At 29.2% G+C, this 26,692-nt stretch overlaps 1 protein-coding gene across 4 annotated transcripts; it reads right to left on the minus strand.

Moving 5' to 3' along the window:
* On the minus strand, positions 1 to 26,202 carry LOC113513612 (serine-enriched protein). Of its 4 annotated transcripts, none has more exons than XM_031910385.2 (9): positions 25,923 to 26,202; positions 17,423 to 17,616; positions 15,043 to 15,178; positions 14,260 to 14,298; positions 13,295 to 13,412; positions 3,780 to 3,937; positions 2,573 to 2,704; positions 1,774 to 1,956; positions 1 to 183 (listed from the first exon to the last, which is right to left on the minus strand). In XM_031910385.2, the coding sequence occupies exons 2-9, from the start codon at positions 17,608 to 17,610 to the stop codon at positions 19 to 21; spliced, it is 1,119 nt and encodes a 372-aa protein (XP_031766245.1). In that variant the 5' UTR covers positions 17,611 to 17,616; positions 25,923 to 26,202; the 3' UTR covers positions 1 to 18. The 4 variants fall into 4 exon arrangements, with proteins under 4 accessions (XP_031766245.1, XP_031766243.1, XP_031766244.1 ...); XM_031910383.2 differs by lacking the exon at positions 25,923 to 26,202 and adding an exon at positions 22,018 to 22,175; XM_031910386.2 differs by lacking the exon at positions 25,923 to 26,202 and adding an exon at positions 22,018 to 22,175 and having other exon boundaries at positions 13 to 179.
* Positions 26,203 to 26,692: the final 490 nt, after the last annotated feature.

Consider the following 26,692-nt stretch of genomic DNA (forward strand, 5'->3'; position numbering starts at 1 on the left):
GGGGAAGTTCCCCTCGCGTTAGTTGTGCCGAGAGTCCGAAGACGGAACATCGCTCGAGCCGGTGGAGGAGAGGGTTGTGTTGGACCCATAGGGGTCGAGTGAAGATTGCACGGACATAGAACGACCAGCGCGGCGCACTCGAGCCGGGGACAGCTTTCCTGGATCTATGCTGGCCGGGTCTGCCTGCAACAACAGCGTTTTCAGCACTCTACTCAATGTTCTACATCAAAGCATCAAACTTATACACACATGCAAATTTAAAAACTACAAGTTGTAAGCAATACATTCATATATGATATATATATATAAATACTATAATTAACAGAGGTAAAAATATAAATATTTTACTTTTATTAATGGTGTAATAATCATACATTTCTCGTGTAGGAAATTATGACTTAGAAAATGGGATATTACTGAATATGGGATATTATAATTATTTTAACTTTTTTTTTGTAACATTATTTTCCATATTTCAATTATTGTAGTTCTTTTGTTTTATAACGCTTTAATTAATCTATAGTATACCAATAATGTCAATTTAAACACTATAGAAACCTTCTCTTTTCAAATAGATTATGATAAATTATTTACGGTACATAAAAATTTATATAAGTTTTTAAAAATTAGTTATATGGTAATAAATGTGCAATGAATATTAGATTTTACTTACCAGCCTATGAAGGAGACTTATAAACAAAATAGATTATATACATATGATATTTACAAATTTTATATTTTATTTTATAATTTTATTGTATACTATAATTAAATTAAAATGAAGTACCATATTTAGCAAGAAAATATCTATAATGGAAATAACTTTATATTATAAATAATATATATTATTAATATATTTAAAGATAAAATAACTATGCACGAAGATTTTCTATAACATTAAACATTAATTAAAGATTCACATAAACCAACAATTAGAAATAATAGCAAGTTACGTATATTTCACAGCAATTTATTTATTTATTTTATAACAACTAAATGTTAGTACATACAGAGGCTATATTATTTCTTTTTGATTGGATAGGCGATCTTTAAGAGTATTTACACCGTAACCTGACAATGTTTGCATTACCGTCAATTTAATGAAATTCAAATATAAAAGTGCTCCAATAGAAAATGTAAAATAAAATTGTTTTTAAACGGTTTTATTTTTTATTGAAATATTACTAAAGTTTTTGATTGTGATAGTAATATAGTATTTGCGAACTTAAGAAGCAAAATAAAGTACCCACTTGTTGCTATATTTTGTTTTTGTAATAGATTTATGTGCAATTTTTGAATATATATTTTAATGTTAAAAGTTTATTTATTTTAAAATATTTTAAAACTCATATATGTACCAATAACTATTATTAAGCAATTAAAGTAAATAAATATATAAGTTTATTCTTTTTTTAGTTTCTATAAAAGAGAACTTTAAGTATTCTTATATTAACTTACTCTGTCCGTGCAACTGAGCACATTTGCCAAATAAAAAACCAAATTGTGCGAAATAAAAAACCAAAAAACATATCATGTTAGGGTGGTAGGCTCAAATTGTTCATTTACTGACTCATGTTTTTTTGGGAAAAGTATTAATTTTTACTGATACAACATTCAAGGATTGTTTAAGTATATTAATGATTTCGATTACATTGTTATAATGTTAATTAATTAATAATTTGTATATGTATTATTTTTTTCATAATTGATAGATAATGCAATCATTACTAGTCCGGTATGAACGAAATATCCAATACTTCGACGACATCGCACCTGATACGCTAGAGCGTTCATGATGATGGAGTACGGAACCAAGCCTAGTGGGTGAACTTCTCTCATTAGAACATTGGCAGGGATCTTGTGGAACTGAATGTACTCCAAAAAGTTACCGATGACATCCTTAAGTGACATGTTAGGGTTGGTGTCGCAGTATTTTTTGCTCCACATCAGTGCTGCCTGGAATTTCATTTTAAACAATTAAATATTTTTATCTAATATATGTATATATGTATGTGCGTAAAAATGCCTTTTATTATGTTGACTATTTAATAATGTTAGTATATTTTTAGAAAGGGAAATAAATTACAATGGCTGACATGAACTACCAAAAAAAAAACAAAAAGCCTGTTCTCCGTTGTTTATTTTGCAATTCTCATAAATATATATAAATCAATAACTTTTTATTAATACTAAATTTTAATTCCATAATATATTTTTAAGTAGGAATATTGTTTCCGTTTTGCAATAATTACTCTATATTTTCTTTTTTTAAATTAATTTATTTTTCGTAAAATTAACAATCAATTATAATGAAATTATTAATAACTACATTTAGTAATTTTAATATTCTTATTACAAATAAAAATAATTAGCTATATCCCACGATAACATTTTTATGTAACTTACAATGAACAATTATCATATCTCGATTTAGGACTTGGTTTGTCTGTATACCAAATATCATTCAAATCTATAAAGCCATTTAATCGTGATTGAGTAACAAGCGTATACATTTTTTAGATATTTTTTGAATAATATATTAGGAGAATCGATTTATATAATTAAAATTTACCTGAAATTTAGTAAACTCGTCAGCTCTAAGCTCGTCTCTCGCTAGAATTAGCCTTACGACGTGTTGTGGTAACAAAGTGAATGATCCCAAGTTTAGCACTTCGTTGCCATGCTCGTCGACAAATTCCAACACCTGAATTAAAAAAAAAACATATGTATTCTCTGTTTGAATAAAATTTAATAAAAAGTACCTTAATTAATAAAGAATAAATAAGTTTACGTTTAAATCGAAACGTCAGCAATAAAAATAAGTCATAATAGTATATATAAGTGTGTAACCTACGTACCTGATTTTTATTGCTGACGGTACTATTTACCTGTAACCTTCTTTAAGTCACGATGTGAATTTAAATTAAGTTTATTGACCACGTAAAATATTGAAACATTCAATTAATTGACTTTAGACAGCAAAGTGTTTATGGTCGGGTCAACTAATAATTTTATAACATTCCTATTAAATTGTATTAAAAGTTACTTTTTTCTGTTTATTATTATGCTAATTATATGAAATGAAAATAACATTATTGCCAATGAAAATATAAAGACCTCTTCATTAAATACGAAATTTTATACACTAATAGGAAAGTAAAATTTATACTATTGCCAATGAAAATATAAAAACCTCTTCATACGAAATTTTATATACTACTATTATATTGTAACGATAAAATTGTGATATGCTACGATAAACTATATTTAAGATATAGATTTTTTTTTCTATTATTTTTATGCGATTAAACCTAATTAATATTATTCCATTTAATTATACATATGTGTTACGGTATTGATGCTTTCCTAGACCTATTGGGAGACTGTAAAGCTTATCCAGTTGAGGAAATAAATAAGAAAGCCAAACAGATTTCTGGGGGATTATTGTATACTTTAAAAACCTGACAATTTCTATGTAGGTCAAAAGCAGAATAGAAAATAAAATGCTTTTTAGCACAAAAATTTTGCGGTGAAGCGATTGGAAAACAAGCGTTTGGACTGTAAGGTTTAATTATTATAAATATAGTTTAATACAAAGATTTAAATAATTTGTACATATTTTATTTTTCATGTAAACAGAAGATCAGCATTAAAAAAATCATAATAGTGCGGTCTATAAACATATATTTTTTCATGAACATGTTTTCAGTCTGTAAAAGAATATTTGAGCAATAGACAGTTTTTATTTATGTGTTTATGTCATTTGATTACTATCTCACCTTCTGAACTAAAGATTTAGTGCACTTGTACTGAATGTACCGCTCAGCTGATGCTAGAAGTGCGCAGACGGTGTCAACAGTGATGCAGCATTGCACAAAGCCGGCGCATGCGCGGCGGAGTTCATCGAGACCATAGTAGTCCGCTGCGTTCATCACACCTGTAAATTTACTTCGATGATTATTTCTCAGACTTCAAAACGGAGAAGGATTCCCGATTGAATTTTTGTTTGTATGTTTCATGATATATTCGTCAAATGTAAACCTATGTTTTAGTTTGTCATTCATGTTATTGACTAATATAGGATTATAGAAGCAAACTATAGACTTACATATGTATATATTATTAGTATTGTTCACGAATTCGTATTTATATATACAGTATATAGTTAAATATATAAAGATGGTTTGAAAGATTAATTAATTATGCGAAATTCGAAACGTGTGCGATAATTATTTGTGATTTTATAAATTTATAAATCAAGAATTTAATGTAATTTCTGCAAATAGAACAAATTGAGCAGCGTGTTATCATTACATATCGCCTTAAGAAAGGGGTACACCAAAATGCATCTTCAATAATAAAGTTAATACATTAGGGATTCTACTTCATCATATTCATTCATCAAAATATGCACAGCAAAATTAAAGCGTGGTAAATGGAAAGAGAATGTGAAAGACAAATCCCACTCTGGAAGGCCTTCATGTCCACTAATGATAAATATATTAGAATGGTACTTCATTCGATTATGGAGACCGCAAATTAAAAATTAGAAAGATAGCGAAGATTATAGGCATCTCTTTCTTTATGTGTTACCTCGTAACTCTGTCAGTTATAAACCGAATTAGAAAATTCTTTTTTTATCTGAAAAGATATATTTACAGATTGGTCACATAGAAATTACATCAAAATTTATTCAGTAGTTTAGTTTTTGAATTAAAATATATGGTTTTACTACTGAAGTATTGAAGACGATTTTTTTGTAGAACACAGATGTAAATTATTCTTATTATATTCATAATATTAGTAAAATCTCTTGTTTGTTACGATTGAAATATAAAAACATTAAAATGTTTTATACAATTTCTCTATATTACCTTTTATATTAAACTTGGAATTTAATTGTTTTTAATTGTACGTAATTAAGAAACTTAATCTAAGTTTATAATAATATAACAATTATCTCTTCTTTTTGTTATATTTTGTAGTAATTTTCTTATTAAATTCTATGTGCAATGGAATTTAATAATTTATTTTAAGGCGAATATCATCTTTTACACCTTAATTAAATAATGATAATTTATATATTTAATTATGAACTTATACTATATAATATGCAGTGAAAATGCTTACGGCACAGACACAAAATACAATCACATTCTTATACAAAGTTATAATTAGCAGTGACTCGAATTTTAAAAGAAATAATGATAGCATAATTTAATAGATTTAGTAGACTTGCAAAAATTTTAAATACTGTCATTTATTTTCTTTATTTTATAATATCGATTTTCTCTATTTTTATTTTTCGATTTTACTTGTTGTTTTTTATATCAACGACTTTTAGTATAAAAATTTCAAATTCGATCTACCTCCTTCTATCTGCTTTAAATTAATATTCCTTTAAAAGGATCTTAATGCTTTTAATTTTAGCCTATACTTAACAAAAACGAAGGAATATGCTATTATAATATTGTCAGAATAAAAAATTTATACATGAATTCAGTTCATTCATACACCCACTGTAACTTGCCTACCTCGCTTTGGAATTATAATTTTTTTATATAAATAAAATCCGTTATTGGCTGTATTCATAAGAGACTTAGCATGCAAGTTGTTTTTTAAGCGCTGTGGATTTTTGTATAAAAAAAAAGACCTATACATTGGATTTTGAACATTAAATAGACAAGCTGATAAAAACAGATAAAAGACTTCAAAACAACCATTTATAAAACAACCTGTATATGGCATTTGCAATTATTGAATTAGAATAATACATACTCTATATGTAAATATAGGATATGTTTTATCTATATGACAAATTCCTTTGAAATCCATATGTTTAACCTTTTGACTTTTGACAACACCAGTCGGATTTATTCATCAAATGTTTTCGTGACTGTAATGCCCGTATCGTACTTATTCGACAAAGAACCTGTATTTGTATGTTTGTTTTTCCGTTTATTCACCTGCCTATACTTATGGTATACAGTAAATAAAATAGAGACAATGTATACAATAATATAATTTTAATATTTTTTACTAGATTTTTGCTATTTTGTGTATATTTTAGAAGTAGGAAAACTTTCTTTGAAAAGACTACCTCTAGATGATGTTTCTAGATGCAACATATATTGATTTTAAGTTAAACCTTTAATAAAATAACAGCGAAAACTGTGTTCAATTTGGTGTAATAGTTTTTTCGTGATACAGGAACAAACATATAGTCAGACAAAATTACTAAAAATTGTTTTGGTATCTATTGGTCTTATTTAGATCTCTTATATAATTTTTTCTTAAATATCTATGTACAGATATCGTCTAGTTACAATTTTATTATAATAGTACGATAATACACTTGAAAATAACGTTTCAGAATCGGTTACGTGTATAAATTTTAATAATAAAAACATTTTAAATAATATTACAAATTATTTACTTATTTTATTTATTTAAACTTGAAAGCATAGTGAAATTCTATATACATTTGGTGGACTTAATACAGATAAATAATAATAAGAATGTAAAATAAAAGTTTTATAAATTCGTGATACAAAAATATTATATAGTATATAATATCCCGGCATAGAATGGGCTACCCCTTTTCTTCCCGTAAGTATTATAAGAAGCGATTAAGGGAACTTAATCGGGTAGCAGTATCCTTCTTAAAACATCATCAAAGCCTAACTGAACTGTGGTTGCCAACCCGCCTGCCAAACATAGTAACTACTGGCAAACCTCCCCCCAGTAGGAGGAGATATGATATATTCCTATAACTATTAAGCGATTGAAAAATTTGGAAACGGACGTGATATATATTAAATAATAAACGGAAAGCAGGGAAGTAATAAATATTCAAACTATTTTACACACAAAATTTCTTCATTATCAAGAAACCCGATGAGGTCCCAAAACTCTCAAGGTGTAATATAATTGTCACGCATTTGTGTAGGCGTAAAATTGTTGCTTGGGCAGCTATTTCTATTTATAAACACAATATCTTTATAAAACAGCCTCTTTGAAGAATTAAAATAGCTTTGTATATAAAATTATCTTATCTGCTATTAATCGTGGGAAGACGACATTATTTGGTGTTGAAATTCTAGAACTTTCGTTGTTTACAACAGCCTCCGTCGTGTCTCTCTGCATGATAAAATACTTTTTTATTTGTTGAAAAAAGATATACTTACACATGTTTATTATACTTATATAAACACCCAGATTACATATATAAGTATGTTTATACCTACTTATAAATGTATTGTACACGGATCAAAATGGCAATAATCGGAACTAGAAGCAACACAATGCTGTGAAGAGGTTTTTTTTTTTCTATATTATTTGGTTCGCGATTGGGAAATGAGTATTTAGCTTAAGCGTCTTGGTTGACTTAAGCTGCGATTTGATACAGCATAAATCTCTAATAGCTATTTATTTCTGGCACGCGTAATTTATGTGAAGACGTTTACGCATTGTCGATTTCAATATTGTATATTCTATTTTCAAAAGGACATTTATTAATCTACAACTAAATTTACAAAAGACAAACATGTAGTAAAATTAATTTTATAATACCTTTATAAACCATGTAGTACTTATTTTCACAACAAAATTAAAGTACAAACGTAAATACAATAAAAAACTTTACGCGGGTTATTTTTTCTTTTTTTTTTTAAGAAGATCCGTTCATTTCATAATTAATAACAAGCCTGATTTATCTTTTTTTTAAGAAAAAAAAAACTAAGTTTAACCTGGAATTTTTTTTAGAAAGTTTTGGGACCGAGCATATTGGACGGCCAAAACTTATTTAAATTAAGCAACAGAATCTTAAGATAAAGTTATGGGAAAATTATTCGTTGAATAATATTAAAAGAATTTAAAAGTCTCATCCATATTGAGTAACAAAAAAGTTATAGTAATGAAAGCTAAATAAATATATTGGTTGCTATCAAATGTGGATGATAATGGAATGGTAACTCCGCCTGCGCTAACGGTGTACGCTGGCAGGGCACCAGTGAGGGATGATAGGTGAGAATGAAAAGGCAGGTCAGTTAGCCCATCGTGATGAACACACTTGGAATTCAGCACGATGGTTTCCAGGGGGAACTACGTTGAGGTCGACCTGATAGCGTATATTGTTAGCAATAGGACTGATAGTCCGCATTACTAACAATCCTTTCCCCTCGGTCGCTAGAGTACGTTACTTTATTAGAATTATTTTGTTTAATTCAGATACCATTAGTATGTAGATGGATATTCAACTCTCGAAGATTGACACTATCAGTACTATCTACTATGACTACATGAAATGTATATGAAGGACTACAATGATCCATAATAACCCTCAATTTCCAACTGTATTAAGTCTGCGCCTGAATAGATAATAGTATCAGGACGAGGTAACTTCAAATATATACTGAGAGAAATCTGAAATAATCAGCGTTCTTTTAAGACAGTGTTTCACTAGCGATATTAAACATTTTTTCACTAAACTTTTGAATACGAATACTTTGAGGCTGTTTAAAATAACAACTGGACGTACCGTATTAGCATATTGGCTAAAAACTTTTTGTCTTTTATCAGCTCAGTTTCCTGGGAAAAAATATTCTGTTTTACTGGCACAATATTCCCCTTAGAAGATGCCAATTATTTTTCCCTTAATAATAATAATTTCTCCCTGTATATACGCATGTTACGCGATATCTTCACATTCCTAATATCCGATTCGAATGATTATCGTTTCGATTTTAATATCAGTTTCCGGAATCACTTTTTAATATATCAACTTAAATTAATAATAATTTACATTTTTTTGTAGAGAAGTCTTTCAAGTTAAAAGTAAAGGAAGCGTAGCTAAACGAAACTTAACTGATATTTTAGTTTTTATACCTATTTACTCTTTACATTTGCGAACACTTAATTTTTTTATTTCATTATGCATACAAAATGTATTATTTATTTTATAAACATCAAATTACTGGAAACAAATTTATCACCATAAAATCAGGATATATACATATTTATGTATATCTTAGTCGTTTTTTACGAGTTATTTTAGAGTTGAAAGCAATACAGCCAGAACTAATGGTTTCAATCGATTATTTTAATTTATAACAAGTATAGAAGTGTAGATGGGTATTATTATTTCTGCCTTTGTCCCGTTATCTAGGGTTGGCGCAGTACGTTACCCCTTATCGATCCATATCACTTGTCATAGTGGGGTCCACTCTTCTTTTACGCATATCATCTTCCAGGGACCCATTATCGAGATTGATGTCGGTATCAAGAATTCAAATCATACAAGCCTGCGTATAAGATGGGTAATGTTTTTCGTTGTATATGCCGTGTGTATATATATATATATATATATATATATATATATATATATATATATATATATATATATATATATATATATATATATATATATATATATATATATATATATATAATATATATATATAATTATGTTCAAAGACAAAATTAAAAATACTGTAAATTAAAATTAGTACTTAAAAGTAATATTATAAAGAAAAAGTGTATTTGTGAATTTGTTACCTTTTCAAATTTTAACAGCTTCAACTAATCGTCATGAAATGTATACACAGATTTGTAACAAAGAAGGACATGACCTACTTTTTAGCCCGTTCAATTAATTAGGTCAGTCACACGGGCGAAGTCGCGGGTAAAAGCTATCAACTTACTAATATAATAAATTTGTAACTTGATGATATTTGTATATGAGAGATATTTAAGATAAATTTATATGAGGGTCTTATTTAATAAGACCAGTAGGTACCAAAGCAATAATTTTTATTAAGAATTTATACTACTACTTCTACTTGTCTATCCATCTGTCTGTCTGTCTATCTATCTATATATATATGTGTTTGTTCTGGCATAATATAAAAATTACTGTTCCAAATTAGATGCAATTTCTACAGTTGTATTCCCGAGGGTCTAACTTAAAAACCGATATATATATTATCTCGATATGTCATCTAAAAGTGATTTATTCCATTGGTTTTCCTAATTTTGAAGATTATGCGTACGAAATAGCGGACAAAGTACTAGTACTGTATCATTATATATTTATTTACTAACAGGAAAACCAGGGGTACACTAGAGCAAATAGATACAGTTTAGTATCACAAAATAAGCCACTAACAGGTTTTCTCAAGTAGCTATAATAATATATCTATATGTAATCTCTATAAATATATCTATATCTATTATCTATCCATTCCATTCACCCATTGTAACGTATGTGCCACTTCATGGACTCTCCAGGTGTATCCGGCTCTTGCTCAATTTTCAACCAACTTCAAAAAAGGAGGTTCTCAATCCAGTTTTATGTTTTTTTTTTATATTCATAACCTCATAACTCCATTGTTTGTAAACTGATTTGAAAAATTCTTTTTTTATCTGAAAGAATGTACTTAGAGATTGGTCCCATAAAAATTTTATCAAAATCATATAAATAAATTTTATCAATTCAGTTTTTTTTTTAATCAAAATAACTGCTATTGTTACAATCGGTGTTGTTATTGTTTTTGTGGAACACAATTTTTATCGGTAGTCTATTCATCTACAAGATACTTATAATACGAATGTATCAAGATTATATCAATGTATTTTATTATTTTGTTTAAGAAAAAACCGGACAAGAACTGACGGAAATAGACATTTATTATCTCCATCATTGCTTTGTATTTGCGTCTAAATTTAATAATAAACTTCATTATTAACTTCAGAATAAATAATGAAGTCAATATTTATTCTGTCGAGTAATAAGTAGGTAATAGTCAAACACACTGAGCAGAGATTTCCATGTTTGTTGAATATGAAACCAGAGTTTTATTCAAATTGAATAATGTTCCCAAAAGAATATAGAATCTTATTTTAATTAAATGGTACATTGTGGAAATATTTTGAATAAATTAAATATATTTTTTTTTACATAATAGCTCTAATTATTGCAATGGTAATTAATGGCAGAAAAAGTAAAATTTACTTAAATTATAATTTAAGATTATTAAAAACCATAATAAAAATAATATACACTTACTTGTTCATGAACCCTACATCTCTCTCATGAACGCTAAAAAGCGTATTTACCAGCCCTACAATATTTACGTAGCTAATTCTCCCTCTTCTTCCTCCCCACCCCTTCCATCTGTTCCTTCCAACCTTACTCAGAACAGAGAAAGAAACATATCATAAGAAACCCATTCGGCACATATGTACTGTGGTGGTCAAATGACATCCTGCTATCAGCCATGGATCACACAGTTTTTGTTTTATTGTTTGATGTACCTACTCTAATAATCCACAATATCACCCTACCATATAAGAGTGGTGTAAGGCGTGTCACAGCATAAATCTATGATGATATCGATCAAGTTCGTAGGCGACGGTGACCATTTTCCATTACTTTCCATTAACTTGTGTACTTTTCGAGCTTGTTTACAATACTCAATGGCATAAAAAAACTAAGAGCAGTGAGACTATTAAAACTTCAAATAGAATTAAATTGTCTATAAAACTGTTTCTTTTTTTTTCGTTTTTATGTAGATATTTTTGTTAAGTTATTTGTTCTTTATTGCACAATAAAATTTGTACAAATGACAAACTTAATACCGTATGGCACTCTCTACCAGCTAACCATTAGGTAAAAACAGAAAACGTTTGATGTGTGGTTGCGAACATACATTACACATAAAATTGAATTAACCTATTTATATAAATTGACATAATAATAAATATCATACTAAATAATATTACACGGTATTACACACAATGACTGATATGTAATTATATACCTATTTAATTATTAAGTAATACGTAATTAGAGCTGCATTGCTGCATATTGATTCAACAGATCGTTTTCTTTTGAACATAAGCTTACTTGGTGCCATACGTACATTCACAAGTCTTCTATTCCAGAGGTTAATGACTATTAATTGATTCAATTACTATTGAATTTTTAATTGAAATATATATTTTTTAATCCTAAATCATATTCGTAAAACTCAAACATTTCAAGTAAACTCAAAAAAGATCTATAATTATAAATAATTGAATCGGGATAAAACTGTTGGGACGGATTCGACGACGGACGAAATGGGACAAATTAAATAATAACGGAAACAATCCTATACCATTAACAAAAACAACACTTTTACGAAACAGATATGGTAAATTGCTGGAGTTATATTTAAATTGCGTTCTTTTAATTTATAATTAAGATTTATAAATATATTTTATAATTTTTTTTGCAATAAAAATTTATAATATTAATTTGAATAACTAAGAGAAATTTAAAAATATAATTTATTATTTATTTCATAGTAATTCTTTTTCCTAATAGTAGTAAGAACATAATGTTATATAATAGTCATAAGAGGGTGCTATTAAAACAAAAAACCATACGTAGTACAAGAAAAGGAAAATTCAAAATAAGTCTTTATACCAATCATCATCATCATCTTTATCATCATGTCAGCCATTGTCTCTCCACTGCTGAACATAAGTATATCTCCTCCCTCATAAAGTGCCATAAAAATGGTCCTGAGTCACTTGCATACATTGACTTCCTGCAGTGCATTTGAGGTCGACACTCCATCTAGTGGAGGGGGAGTCGTCCTTCACTGCGTTTATCTGTACGAGATCGCTGACCTAAAACCTCTCCCTTATCAGTTGTCGGTTCTTCGAGTTATGTTACTAGTCCATTTCCACATCAGCTTGCTTGGTTACTTTGGTTCTTTTGCGGATATGTTTTTTTGGATTTCGTCACGTAAAGAAATTTCAAGCATAGCTTTCTCCATAGCTTGCTGAGTAATTTGAAAATTTTGCATATGGGCAACCATCTTTATACCAAGTCAATGACAAAATATTAAATTCATATCCAGTAATGTACGAGTAACAATACTAATAAATTGTTATGACTGATTGGAATAGTTTTCTTTATTAGCTAACTCGGCTAAAAGTCTTATATTATACAGTAACAGAGACAATTTAGTCCAAATAAAAAGATGATTTTAGCCTATTTATATTAAAAACAAAATCTATATTCGTAAATGATAAATATTTGAAATATGTTAATAATAAAGTCTAAGTTTTATTGTTTGGTTATACGTTCTTTATAAATGACAACCCTTACTAATAATAATTCCAAATAATACCTTCAACATTATAATAATTACGTTTAGTCGCTATCTTCAATGGACTATTTTATTTCAATTATACCTTTTAGTGTGTTAGTAAAATTACGCGTAATAATATATTAACCACTCACCCAGCAATGTTCTTGGCTGAAGGGTTACACAACCAGTATGGATGTACTCGATCAGTTGACGGAACACGTCCGGTTCAAATTCTTCGATGATCAGAGTCTGATGTTGTTGCGAAGACGGCTGTTATAAACATTGATTTTACATTAAAACTTTTGTCATAATCAAAGTATAAAGCTCTTTGAAAGTTACATGTTATTATTAATTTATAATTTTGTAGGCAAAAATAGGAGACACGAAAGTTTAAACTGAAAATTAAAATCTTTATAAGTAAGATAAACACAATTTCTGATTGAATTGTATGCGAATAAAAATATTGAGCTGAAACAGAAATATATTTTGTTACAAGAAAGATAATTATTGCCGTTTTTATTTTTAATACTTACGAAGTTTTATTAATATATTTCTGTAAGCCATTAAAAAGCATAAAAAAAATGAAGCTTTAATTAATCACACAATAAAACAATGAAGTACGATAAAAGACAAAATGCCAGTAATTAAAAAATACATTTCAATAACCTTATATTTTTCAGTATTGTGGTCAAAATAAATATATGTGTTGTTTGAAATAATTTCAATTTTATATAAACATTAATGCGGTTGACGAACATTTATTATAAGCATGCATAAGGGTGCTATTTATAACTGTATCTTGAGCTAATCATCGATTTTTAAGGAAGTAATGCCAGTGAATAGATGATACAACATTGATACATATAAGACTTGTTCTCAAGAAATATAAAAAAAAAATCCAACGAATACAAAATAATCATGCAATACAATCTCAGTGATGGAACTCGCCTAAGACAAAAACTCGATCCAAAAAGTAAGTTTTGTTACTCGTAGCCGAATCAAATCAGTCCTATCTACAAAAGTGTATTAAAAAAGTGAAAAATTTACAATATGAACACCGAATATTGAAAACCGATGAAATGAATGTTCCCTACAACACCGTTAATTTTGTTTTTACCTCTTGTATCGGTGCCAATTGCTGCGCGAAAGTCGATCTCTGCATTGAACACAGTAAAAACAATTTACTTTAACATTTCACGTCTTTTAGAGAAATGTTCGTCTTGCTTATAATCATTATTGTGTACTTTCACGTAAATGTTTTAGGAGCTCAAACAAACACCCCTCGCTCTGGCATTTACTTCTATTTTACCTATAAACATTCACGACAGTATCAACAATTCGAGATTTCTTTGGAAGAAACAAACGTTTGCTGATTCCTAAAGTAGTATCGGAGAACTCTTGAGAAAGAGGAATAAAGCAATAAAGTTGGTAGAATTCCCCGTAGATATTGGAACCTTTTTAGACGGCAATCATGCTCTCGATATAGCTTTAATCAAAGAAATTGAGAGTAAAACTCATATTGATTTAAGGGAAATGAATTCCTTTGTTATTATTATTAAGACTTTACTTTCAAATAACCTAGACTTATAATTACATATTAAGTCATGCTTATAGTTATTTTATTTAAATGTATTATAAGGAGAGTCAGGGATACATCTTGTAAAATTCTGAGAAATAATGTAAACAAATAAAAATAATTCCTTTTATTAATTTTTTGTATATTACAGGAGTTACACCTAAATATATTTATATTATGGTGATGGATGGATATATAGAATCAGAAGTATGATAATTCAGGTTATAAATTATTCATGTATATCATTTAGGATGGATGAACACGTAACATTCCCGTACAAACTAGTGTATTTTGATATAGGTTCGTAGTAAATCATGTAATTACCTGTTGAGCGGCATTTTGTAGATTGAGCAAGGGCTCGGACGAACGTTTCAGAAATAGGCGAAGCTTGTTCTCACGAGGTGCGGGCTCCTTCTTTCTTTGGGGACTCGGGGCTTGGTAAAGCATCTTTTGGAATACCCTGTTAACAAAAATAATGTTGTATATTAATAAAACCAGCAAATGTTAGTATATGTTCTCCTACCGCCATTTTTTTTATCGAGTTAAAAACTATCTTATATTTCAAGTTGGAGCGAATAACTATTTACCAAATTATATCGAAAATTTCTGAGCCATTTCAAAGATTAGCGTAAACGAACATAGATTACAAAATCAATTCATAAAACTTAGGTTAGATGTCGATTGTAATTTTATAACAAGTAATCACATTATGCTAGTATTATATAAAATCTTTCAGAAAGTTGTTTGTAAGAAGATTATGCTTCTATGATAGGGAGTTTTCGTAGCGCAATGAAAAACTTGTTAAATAATGAAATTGGAACGTAATATAATAAATGGAAATCGATTTCATTGACGACGTAATTGAGTCACCTAAAAATTTGAGGAATTGAAAATCTACTTTTTTTAAAAAAAAACAATAAAACTTACATTGTTTATTTCTAGCGAACCTAGCAAATTTTGACCAAAGATAAAGTGAGTAGGAGTTACAATCCTTATGATTTGATTAACGTCTTCTATACACGCACATAGGTTTTCAGTAAACCAACTTTTCCTTATAATTTTTATCTGCCACAACAAATTAGCTCTGTTCACGCTAAATTTCACGCATATTAGTTAATATCCTGTAGACAACTTAAATGTTTCTAACATTAATGCGGGCTACAAAGGGATACTTTGCATGACATCAGTAAATGTTAGGAATTTCTGGATCGCCGCTTTTATGAGTAAATTCTTGACATTGTATTGTACGAGGTCATTTAGTAAGAGCGAAACAAATATTTTTTGTTCTCATTGCGTTTTTTTTTTAACTTCTATATCAGCCGTTAACTGTCCATCGCTCGACATAGGCTTTTCCCTATTGCGGAGATTTGTCAGATGTTGCCACGTTGGTAAGCGGGCCAATAACCGTAGTTAGACTTTGGTGATGTTTCAAGACGAACGCTGCTGCCCATCCTTTGATCATTAAGTTCCCTTAGTTGCCTCTTAAGGCACCCATGGAAAAGGAAGTGGTGGCCCAATCTATGCCGGGACCACACAGTGAACTTTCGTCAACATACAATTTAGATATTTTATAATATGGAAAGTGGGAATTATTATTAAAATAAATCTTTTTAATATTAACTACTTTGAGGAGTGAGTACTTTCATTTACAATAATATAAAAAAAAAAATCAATTTCTTACTAAGCATCTTTCGTAAATGGCTTCAAAAATATCCATCGTTCCACAACATTTAGAACTAAGAAAGTCGAAGTACTGAAGAGATTAGAGTTCCCTATATATTTGGTAATTGCTATACCTACACAAGGTTTAATCTTTTGAAAGCTTTATAGTTGTAACGTAGTTTAGAACTTAACACAGTTTAACACAGGCTTTAAGTTTGATTTGTGTTTTATATTACTAACTGGCAGAACCAACAGATGTTGTCTTATCTAAATACTATTTTTTTATCTTAATCTAAAATCAATCCTAAATGTTTAAGGAAATACTTTAATTGAGATATTATTAGCTAAATAAAAATGTAATTAAAAACAATTTATGTAACTGTTCTAAAGTTATGACCCAGCAGTCATTGCGCTGACCATGTTTAAGTTTTTTTACCACCTATAATCGGACTACTAAGTCAAATAATTCTAGTAGTTCTCAATTGATGCATTTATTAATGGACAAAATAAAGTGTTCATTTATATAGATAGAATCAACATATATTTGTGATAAATGTGCAACCTTTCTAGTTGAACGCCTTATTGACATATAAAGGTCACTCCATCCCGAACTTCCAAATACCTACTACTAAATATCAGGAAAGCGTAGCATTTCTAAAGAATTTATACAAAGATTTAGCTACAGCTACTAGTTTAGAAAGGTCAATCAATTCTACTAAAGCACATAAAGTGAAAAGGTTGGTGATATCATTAGAATCCTTTAAACTAATGATGATGATAATGTGTTCTGATCATTTTTGATCACGGTGACCACTTTGGCTTCGCTATTATGAATTAATTATTTGCATAGAGGGCTCTTGTTGGCATTAGTGTGTTTGGATATGCTTACATAGACAATGTTTTTATTTTTTTTATTTTATATGCTTTTTTATTTTATTTGCCGAGATAAAGTTCTTTATTCATGGACGTTTACTTACAAAAGGTGGAGTATGGCCACTTTGATCAGCTATTATAAAAAATATAATAAAAAGCTACAATAGACCTGCTACGAGCAGCCAGTACGGCTTTAACCGCGCATACTGGCTCTCGCGTGTCTCCCACGAGGAATGTGACGTCACACAATTCAGGCATGGAGGCGAGGAACTTCATGTCCTCAGCCAAGCCTGACTTGTTCTCGAAGGTGCTGAGGTCGGGCTCCGCCTCCATCGCAGCTAACGCCCCGCTTCTCATTGACGACTGTAAAAAATATTATATTATTAGTTTTCCACACCAACTTGAATAAAATATAGCATAACGTTTTTGATCGTCTTAAACATAGCGTGTATATTTTTTTTAATGGATGATAATGGAATGAAAACTAACTAGCGCTAACGGTATATACTGACGGGGCACCAGTGAGGAATAATAGGTGAGGTTGAAGCAGATTAATGAGCATATAGTGACAAATTCAACAATAAACCAATCACGATGGTTTCCAAGAAGAATCGTGTGGAGGTCGAAATGATATAGTGTATTGCTAGCAATAGGGGTTATTAAGCCCAATTACTAACAATTCCTACTCCCCCCTAGCGTGTTTATTAAATGTCTTGAAAATTGGTTGAAAGTGAACTCGCCAAATATTTGTATTATGCGGAAATCGAACTTGTAATCATAGTAAGGTTTAAGTAGTAAGTTGTCAATTTGTTCCCACGATTATAATAATAATATTATAAGTGGTAATATTATAACATACGCATATCGAGAGTATAGGCATTTATTAGGTATTTATTTAATAGAAAAGTTGTTATAAATTTGTTCCATTTTAAGGCGTGGATTCTTTGAAATAGGCTCCTTTATGTTAACAACCTGAGTAATTGTGATTAAGCCTATCACTTCTAACAAAATTAATAAATTTCTAAAAGCTGTTTTCGGAGAATGCTTATTTTGGTAAGAATGTCACTATTTATTTAACAATGTATAATGTTTCAGGGATGTCAAATATGCTGTGATGCTCATAGTTCCATTCATAATTTGCCATTCTTATGAAAATTGTTGTAATTATGACTGTAATTTCATTGCTATATTTCATCTTTCACCCATGACTCGTGAAGAGCAAAATTACCTTATATGTATGTTAATACAGATGATGTATTGTGATGATGTAATCCATCATACTGTCTACCAAATTTCATTAACAAAAGTAACAAATATCTTTAATAACTTTATGATATTAGTAGACTAAAAGCTAATATTAATGTCTTATTTTTAAACCTACTTTACAACAGATGGTACTTATCGATTCGTCTGGATTTTACACAACTACACAGAAAAAGGAGTAATTGTTTTCAAGAGTTACGTGAATATGTTTGTCTATATCATTATTTGATTAGGCAGATCTAGTGGTATTTCGCAACTTTGCATGTCTGAATTAAGACAAAGTGTATCATTATTATTATGAATTATTTTTCTGTTGATTTTGGTCCTGTTTTTCTATACAAATTTCAAATATACATATATATACATATACATATATATATATATATATATATATAGATACGTCTTTATTATTGCACCCATGAGAAACAACAAGATGGTGGTAACTATATTCATTGCCGTGTAGGCCCGGTATAGAATTGGCCGAAGGAAGGGATCCTTTCTCGTAAGAGGCGACTAAGGGAACTAAATGGACTAGAAATGGGCAGCAATGTCTCTTTTAAAATATATATTGTTTTAAAGCTTAACTGTTGATCCGTCTACCAAGTGTGGCAGCTACTGTCAAAACACTTCTTATGAGAAGGGCTATGTTTAATAGTGGATAGTTAATGGCTGATATAATAAAAAAATCATTTACCATTGCTTCAAGGGAAACATACTTTTTAATATCTAGATTTATGCTATATTAAATGACAGAAAGTGTACGAATATTATGACGATATTGCAAAGACGAATAGAATAGCAGGACAGTTATGATGTGACATAAAATAATATAGCTCGTAAACTTCAATATGATACTTTACTCTAACGTATATAGCTTAGAAATATAATAATAATTTACATATTTCAAATGTACCATTATAGTTCAACCTTAGAAGACATTATACTTATGACCATGAATTTATGGGCTAATAAAAAAAATATTTTTTATGCTTTCACCCATCGATAAAACACAAAGGGCATAAAAGGAAAGTCACTTGGGAAGATGGCATAAAATGTATTGTGAATACTTTTTTAGTATGTACATAAATCGACCTCTTATTAATTGTAAAAAAAATAACCACACAATATTTAATGACGTATATATGTAAATAAGTAATAACATTTTTTTTACATTTAATACGCGTAAGAAAGGAATATTTGGCTACTTAAGACGGTACAAAATGAATTAAAAATTTTTAGTTTCGATAAATAATGTTATGTACTTTATCTATGATGTTTACCATAATAATAAATACCCATTATACCTTCCTCAGATCGTGCAAGCATTATACAGGTTGAATTGGGTAGCCTTAATATATGCATAATATGTATAATTTGCATAATAAAGTATAACGAATTGTTGTAATTACCTATACATTGAAGATTACATATCTTCGAAAAGATGAATATGGAATGGCGTACCGGCCTATTTTAAAATAGGCTATAACAGAGGATTTTTTTTATTATATTTTATTACAAAAACTAAAAAGGCGTGGCTTGACAAAAATATAACTCATTATTAGTAAAAGTTACTGAATAATTTGATCTTAATAATATAATTATTGAGTTTTGTTGTTTTTTTTTTAATTGTGTTATTCTTATAATCGATTTATTATAAAATTTCTATTCTTTGCCTGTACTTTTAATTGACCTGTCAAATCACGTCGTAGCGAAGTTTCGAGAAGGCTGCGTGAAAGTCGCCTTGATTGTATATATAGTTGAGTGAAGAAGATTATTAAAAATAGAGACCTAATTGTCAATTTTCAGGAATATATCCTATCAGATCGATCTCTAAGCGGTCTCCTTAGAAACAATCATGGTTATTTTCCAATGAACTCATTACAATGAATCAACTGACCTGACTTCAACCTCATGTATCTCTAACTAGTATTCCGCTAACGTACTCGTAAACCAATAGTGTAGGCGTAGTCTATTTAACTTTTATTTCTATTAAAAAGTCTCGTATAGAGTTTGTACTGTAGATAATATAAAACTAATAGAGACGCTTTTTTTATAAATTCATACTTATAATACTAATATAGAAAAATACCATAATATCATAAAATTCTTATAGTTTTACTACACTTGTTACTTTATTATCAAAATAATTATAAATTTATGACATACCTAGTTAACATAACCATTTTATTGAAAAATTACAATTGTAATGTAAAATTTCGAACAGGTGATCAGCAAAGCGGTAGCTCAACTAGTAAGAATATTGGCTCCAGCATGAAATAGAAGGTGTGAGTGCAAGTCTCGTCAGCTTCGAAATTTATCAATCACTTAATATTTATTGAAATATGATTTTCATATTTTAATAATATCAATTCGCAACCAATAAATTGCCATGCATTTAATCATAGGTACATAAAAAAACCTTTAAGATATATAAGTTTGTAACATCGTCAAAATTACTCTAATTGGTAGTTTTTAATTTAGTGTTTTTCTTGATGTAGCTACGGCGCGTTCGCAAAATTTCCAAATTTTGCATTTTGATTATTATTATTATTTCAGCCGTTAACTGTCCACTGTTGGATATAAACCTTCTCAATACGGGGAGAATGCTTATGTCTAATAGTGGCAAACACAGTTAGGCTTTTAAAGATATTTTAAGAGGGACGCTGCTACCCATCTCTCGCCCATCCATAATCTCTCTTTGCTTATAGTGCTAGCATTGCATGCATGCATTTTAACTATATTATAATTCTTATATGATGGCTAGTTTTATATTATTGCTCGTAACACCGCGCGATGCACGATTCTAGCATTACGATATAAAATGTGTGAAGCCATTTTTAAGTTAGCTTTTACCTCTACCATTTCCACATTTCGTGTACGTTCACAATGTCGTGGTGAAAAATTAAAAGCGTTTCCATACAAATTTAAATACTTTATTCTCTTATTATATCGTGGCGATAAAATCGTGTATGATACTATGTTGTACAGTTAATTATAAAGTCGCCCTATTACTGTTACAATATCACGAACATGTATCGTGATAATATTATTCACGAATTCGAAATGTATAAGCATCTCCATATATAATTGTTGACATTTTGTTCTCTTATTATATTGTGACGATAATATCATATAATATCCTACTACTGCTACAGTAATTTGGCAATTAAAAATTATGATAATATTTATTTGTCCAAAAACGTGGTATTAAAATGATAATAGTAATATGTTACGAACATGCATATTTTGGAAAAAAAGGCATGCAAAATGTAGGTACAATAATAATAGTAAACAATTGGCCTTAATTAATGAATAATTATAATTTAAACACTAAATAAAATAAATAAATAAAATTGTGTATTTTGCACTTAGTCACTATTTAAGGATTTATTAATTATAAAACTTTTCTTTATTTGACCATTCATACAGCTTTATTAATACTTTAAAGCTTTAAAAAAATTACAACTAAAATAAAAAAAAAATGATAGAAAAAGTACTCACTTCATCAAGACTATAGTGTCTAGTTATTGTAATATCCATGGTTGTAAAATAATTGATAGTTTTAATGTATGATATATTAAGTTACAAACTGATAGCTACGTTATAAATATATGTACTTAAAATCACTATACAGACAACCACTCTCCGTGGCGCTCTCCCGTCGACTGGAATGAAAAGGAAATTGAACTGACGCGTGACTTCACGCAAAATGAAAATTGGTGGTCCAAATGTAAGCTTTCGGTGGTATCGATAAATTAAATTTATTCACACAAAACAAAATAAACTTATTTGATGAATTGGTTAATTGGTTATTTGATTAGAATTATTTTCTTTAATTTAATCGCTACCATTACTATGTATGTGACTGTCAACACTCGAAGGTTGATCACCACTATTACTACCAAAGTTCTAAAACCTTCTATATTAGCCATTAATCTCCGACTGTCATTTTGACAAATAACTTCTGCAAAGTGTTATGTGTGTGTATGGTGTAGTGATATGAACTTGTGTGATATGAACTTCTACAAGATACAATACTCGTAACTTATCTAGTTCAGTAAACGATTGATGATTTATCTTGTAACATTATTGTTATTAATATTTATGAGAGTAGGTTTGTTTATTGATAATTTTATTAGGCTACCTGGCATGAAATAGTAATTAACACAAATTTATAGTGTCTAGTATTTAATTACTCATCGATTGATATACTCAAGTAAATTCAAGTGTAAGTTTCTAATAGTATGGATAAATGAAATTTGTTCCACGAAACAGTGATATTAATTGTGACGAAATTAGTATAATATTAATATGAGAACAAGTAAAACCTATCAATCGCAATAATAATTACCAAAGTTGGTTCATAATTATCGAAGTTATATACAAAAAGAAAAATGTCATACTGATAATCTCTTTTAAAGGAGCTTAAGAATGAAGTACATTTATTTGTATTTTAATAATGATTTATTGTCATATTTGTGTTCACCAGGTTGTGACTTATTTGTGGAATTTATTTATTTATAGAAATATTTATTATTATTTAAAACAAAAACGAGCATATGTAGGTAAGCCATCAGCCAGATAGGGCATCTCGTTGAATTGATTGCATTTCTAAGAATCTTAATAAAAGGTAAATATTTATTTCAACTGCAAGATTTTAATAGGTAAAACATTTTTATGCTGATATTACCAGAGGTATTTATACTACTGTTATTGTAACAAATAACGTAATAAGTAAATAAATAACAATATACATTTTAAATTACATTTCACCCTATTTTAAATCTTACAAACATATTTTTTCAAAGAAACACTGATCATTAAATATTAGTTTTAGCTTTTTATACCAATACCGCGCCTCGAGCTGACAGGTTAGTATGGAGAGTTACAAATTTGATAACGTTTGTTGATACATATTTCTTTGGAAAATATGTTCAGTTGCATAAGGTGAACACTCCCATAAAAGGAACGCTAATGACTTTGATTTCACTCTGTATATATAAAATGATCACAAATAATTCTGTTATACGCTCTTCGCTTTTAATTCAGTTCGGTATAGTGAAAAGCGGAGATGCATACAAATTCTATAACTAAGTTTACGACGAGAATTGTATTATTGTAGGCCAAAGGACTTTTAGAAAAAAGGAAAGGAAAAGCGACTTTGTAAATGTATTTACCATAAAATATAGAATATCTTGAAATAAATGTAGTAACGTAGTAAGGGTAATGAACCCTTATAAATGTTTCATTCCTATATGACTAAAATGTTTTTAAGTAAAATATTTAGAAGGATTATTGGCCCTTAACTTTTAAATGGGTACATACTAGTTTATTTTGTTTGCTCGTAACACTTTATTGTGCGGTGAAGTTTTAAACTATAGGATACAGAGTTCTTAAGGAATAAATAAGAATAATAGTGGACTTATCTCATAAAAGGGATTTCTTGTAGTCAATCTTTAAATAATCTTTTCTTTTATACGACAAAGGTGGCAAACAAGCATACAGTCCGTCTGATAGTAAACCATTACTGAAACCCATGGACGCCTGCAACACCGTCATGTCACGTGCGCGATGTCGACTCTAAAGAAACCTTAATATACTCTTTCTGAATAACCCTATATTGTAGCCTGTAGGAAAAACCCCGACAGGGAGATCTATTCCACAGAGCGTTCGTGGGAGAAAATTTCTCTGAAACTGCATTGTACGTGACTATTTAGGCTCAAGCTTGTGAGGATGAACTTCCTGTCGATGACGAGCGGTGCGATGATAAAACGTGGCTTTAGGCATCATTTCAAATTAAACAATTCCTCAGAACACAATCCGTTTTACAAGCGATAGTACACACAGAGAGAGGCAAAAACGCCTTAAACTTAAAGACTCGTTACCGTCTCTGAGTGGAGCAATTGTGCCACAGTAAATGAGTTTATATAGCGGTGAATGCGCAAGCTTGTCTAAGATAGGTTAAATTGGACTAAGTTTATGTCTGATAGAAATTGTGAATTAGTGAAGAAAAAAATTTGCTAATTTAAAAAAAAAAAATAGAAATATACTACATGTTATAGTTACAATACGAGTACAACATTGATACTGGAAAACATAACACATGTAAATGATACCTAATACAACTAAAAGGATTATATCTCTATGCATATTACTTCTAATATTGTAAATAGTTGTGACCTTGACTACGTTATACAATTAATCCTGTTCGAAATTTTCGCACACTTTCATCTTTATTATTTATTAGTTAATTATCTCTACTTGAAAATAGACGATTTTGAAAAAAATAACAATTTTGCCCTTTTCGAATGTAATTTCTGGACATTCTATATTCTATTGTTAACGAAATTTTTTACTGTGAAAAATTTTGTTATAATTTATGCACGAATGTTGCAGAGTTGCTTGACCTTCATTTCAATATTATGTGATCTATTTGATTTCGATAAGTTAATTTAGATTTACCCGAGTATCTATCTCCTTTCATTTGCACATTACGTGGTTATTATGTTTCTCATTTCATATTCTTTTAACGTACTTTGAACCAACCTGTCTCTTCTTATTCGTACACCGAAACGAAGATATAAAATTACGTGCTTTAACATAATTTTGGTAGTAATGCACTTTATCATTTTTTTTCATGAATGACACAAATTTTGATAAGCAACTTTTGTATGATAACAGAATAGTAGAAGATTCGAATAACAGTAATGTCATTCGCATTCATCATATAAATTACTATAATTAGTGTAGTAATGTAATCAAACTTTTAGAATGTAAAATGTAATAAACAGAAATAAAACAATTAGTAAAAGAATGTGACGATTTACAAAGTATATTGATGAAGTATATGATTTATGTAAACAAAAAAGTCTATATTTATTGTCACCTACATAATCTGTTTTATTATTGACTTCCCTTACTTGCCAATATGTAGGACACTAGCAGCGACCTGTAAGCGTTTACTACACACCCAATCAAGGGATATCGATTTTGTCTTACTAATGAAATTTTGCATAAAAATGCATAAAATTAATTAAGATCTCACATAATAACACAACATTACCGGTGATTATAATATGTAACGTAGTACATAAAACCTTTAATAAAATATATTTCTTTTAAATATTTATACCCGCTTGTGAGTAAGGAACGTTTTTTTTACGCATCGTAAATCGGATATTGATCTTCTTAGAAAAATACGTTAAAAGCAATGAAGTATTATGCTTATATTTGTAAAAAGCAAATGAAAACGTTTGCACGAATAAATAATTAAGTGACACCTAGTCTGCGACAAGCCAGATGTTTCACCCACGCAGTTTGTCTTGAGTAACGCCCACTTCAGTTGTACACCTATACGTTCGTTATCAGTCAGCTATGTACAAATATACAGTTATCAGTTAACTTACCTCTTGATATGTTCCCCTTACAGCGCAATTAAACAATGCTCAATTAAATGAGCATTATAAAATATATTCACACAAGGGAAACGAAAATTCTTCTGAAGCCTGACTATTAATGAGAAAATATCACAAAGGTCATCTACATAACAAAACGCAAATGAAACGCTAAAACTAAAACTAATCGCTAAGTTAACTTTTATACGGTTATAAGACCATAGCAAAGTAATTTAAGCTTATTATTGAAGCTTGACAGATTTTGTAACGCGAAACAACAGAATGTACACAACAGCAAGAATTGCAAGTACGCATGTGCAAGATCCAAAGCGCATGCTTGAGTTTGACATCAATATGACACCGTCTCGACAGAAGGTCGCTATTCAATGGACGAAGGTGAAACATGAATGAAGCGAGACAAAATAAAGTCTATATATTCAATTGTCAATTTATATATCTCGATATGTAAAGCTACGTGATGATTATGTTTTGAAGAGGGTTGGTTCTTTGACATTGAAATGTCGAAGTAATAAATATCAGGATGTAATTGCAGTTTTATATATTGATTTACATATTAAGGCAATTAATCGACAAGGACGCAATCGATTTTAAAGGTCGTGATTTCGAATCCGACTGATATCAAAATGTTGTCTGAATTAAAATTTATTACTATCTATTCACTAATGGAAAGTTTTTTTTAATTAACGAACTTAATCTAAGTGATAACGTTAGATTCTCTGCTACTCGTTTGATATTATTATACTCAGTAAAATACAGATATT

This window comes from Galleria mellonella, unplaced genomic scaffold, assembly GCF_026898425.1.
Source record: "Galleria mellonella isolate WM207_F2 unplaced genomic scaffold, CSIRO_AGI_GalMel_v1 utg1432, whole genome shotgun sequence".
Taxonomy (NCBI): domain Eukaryota; kingdom Metazoa; phylum Arthropoda; class Insecta; order Lepidoptera; family Pyralidae; genus Galleria; species Galleria mellonella.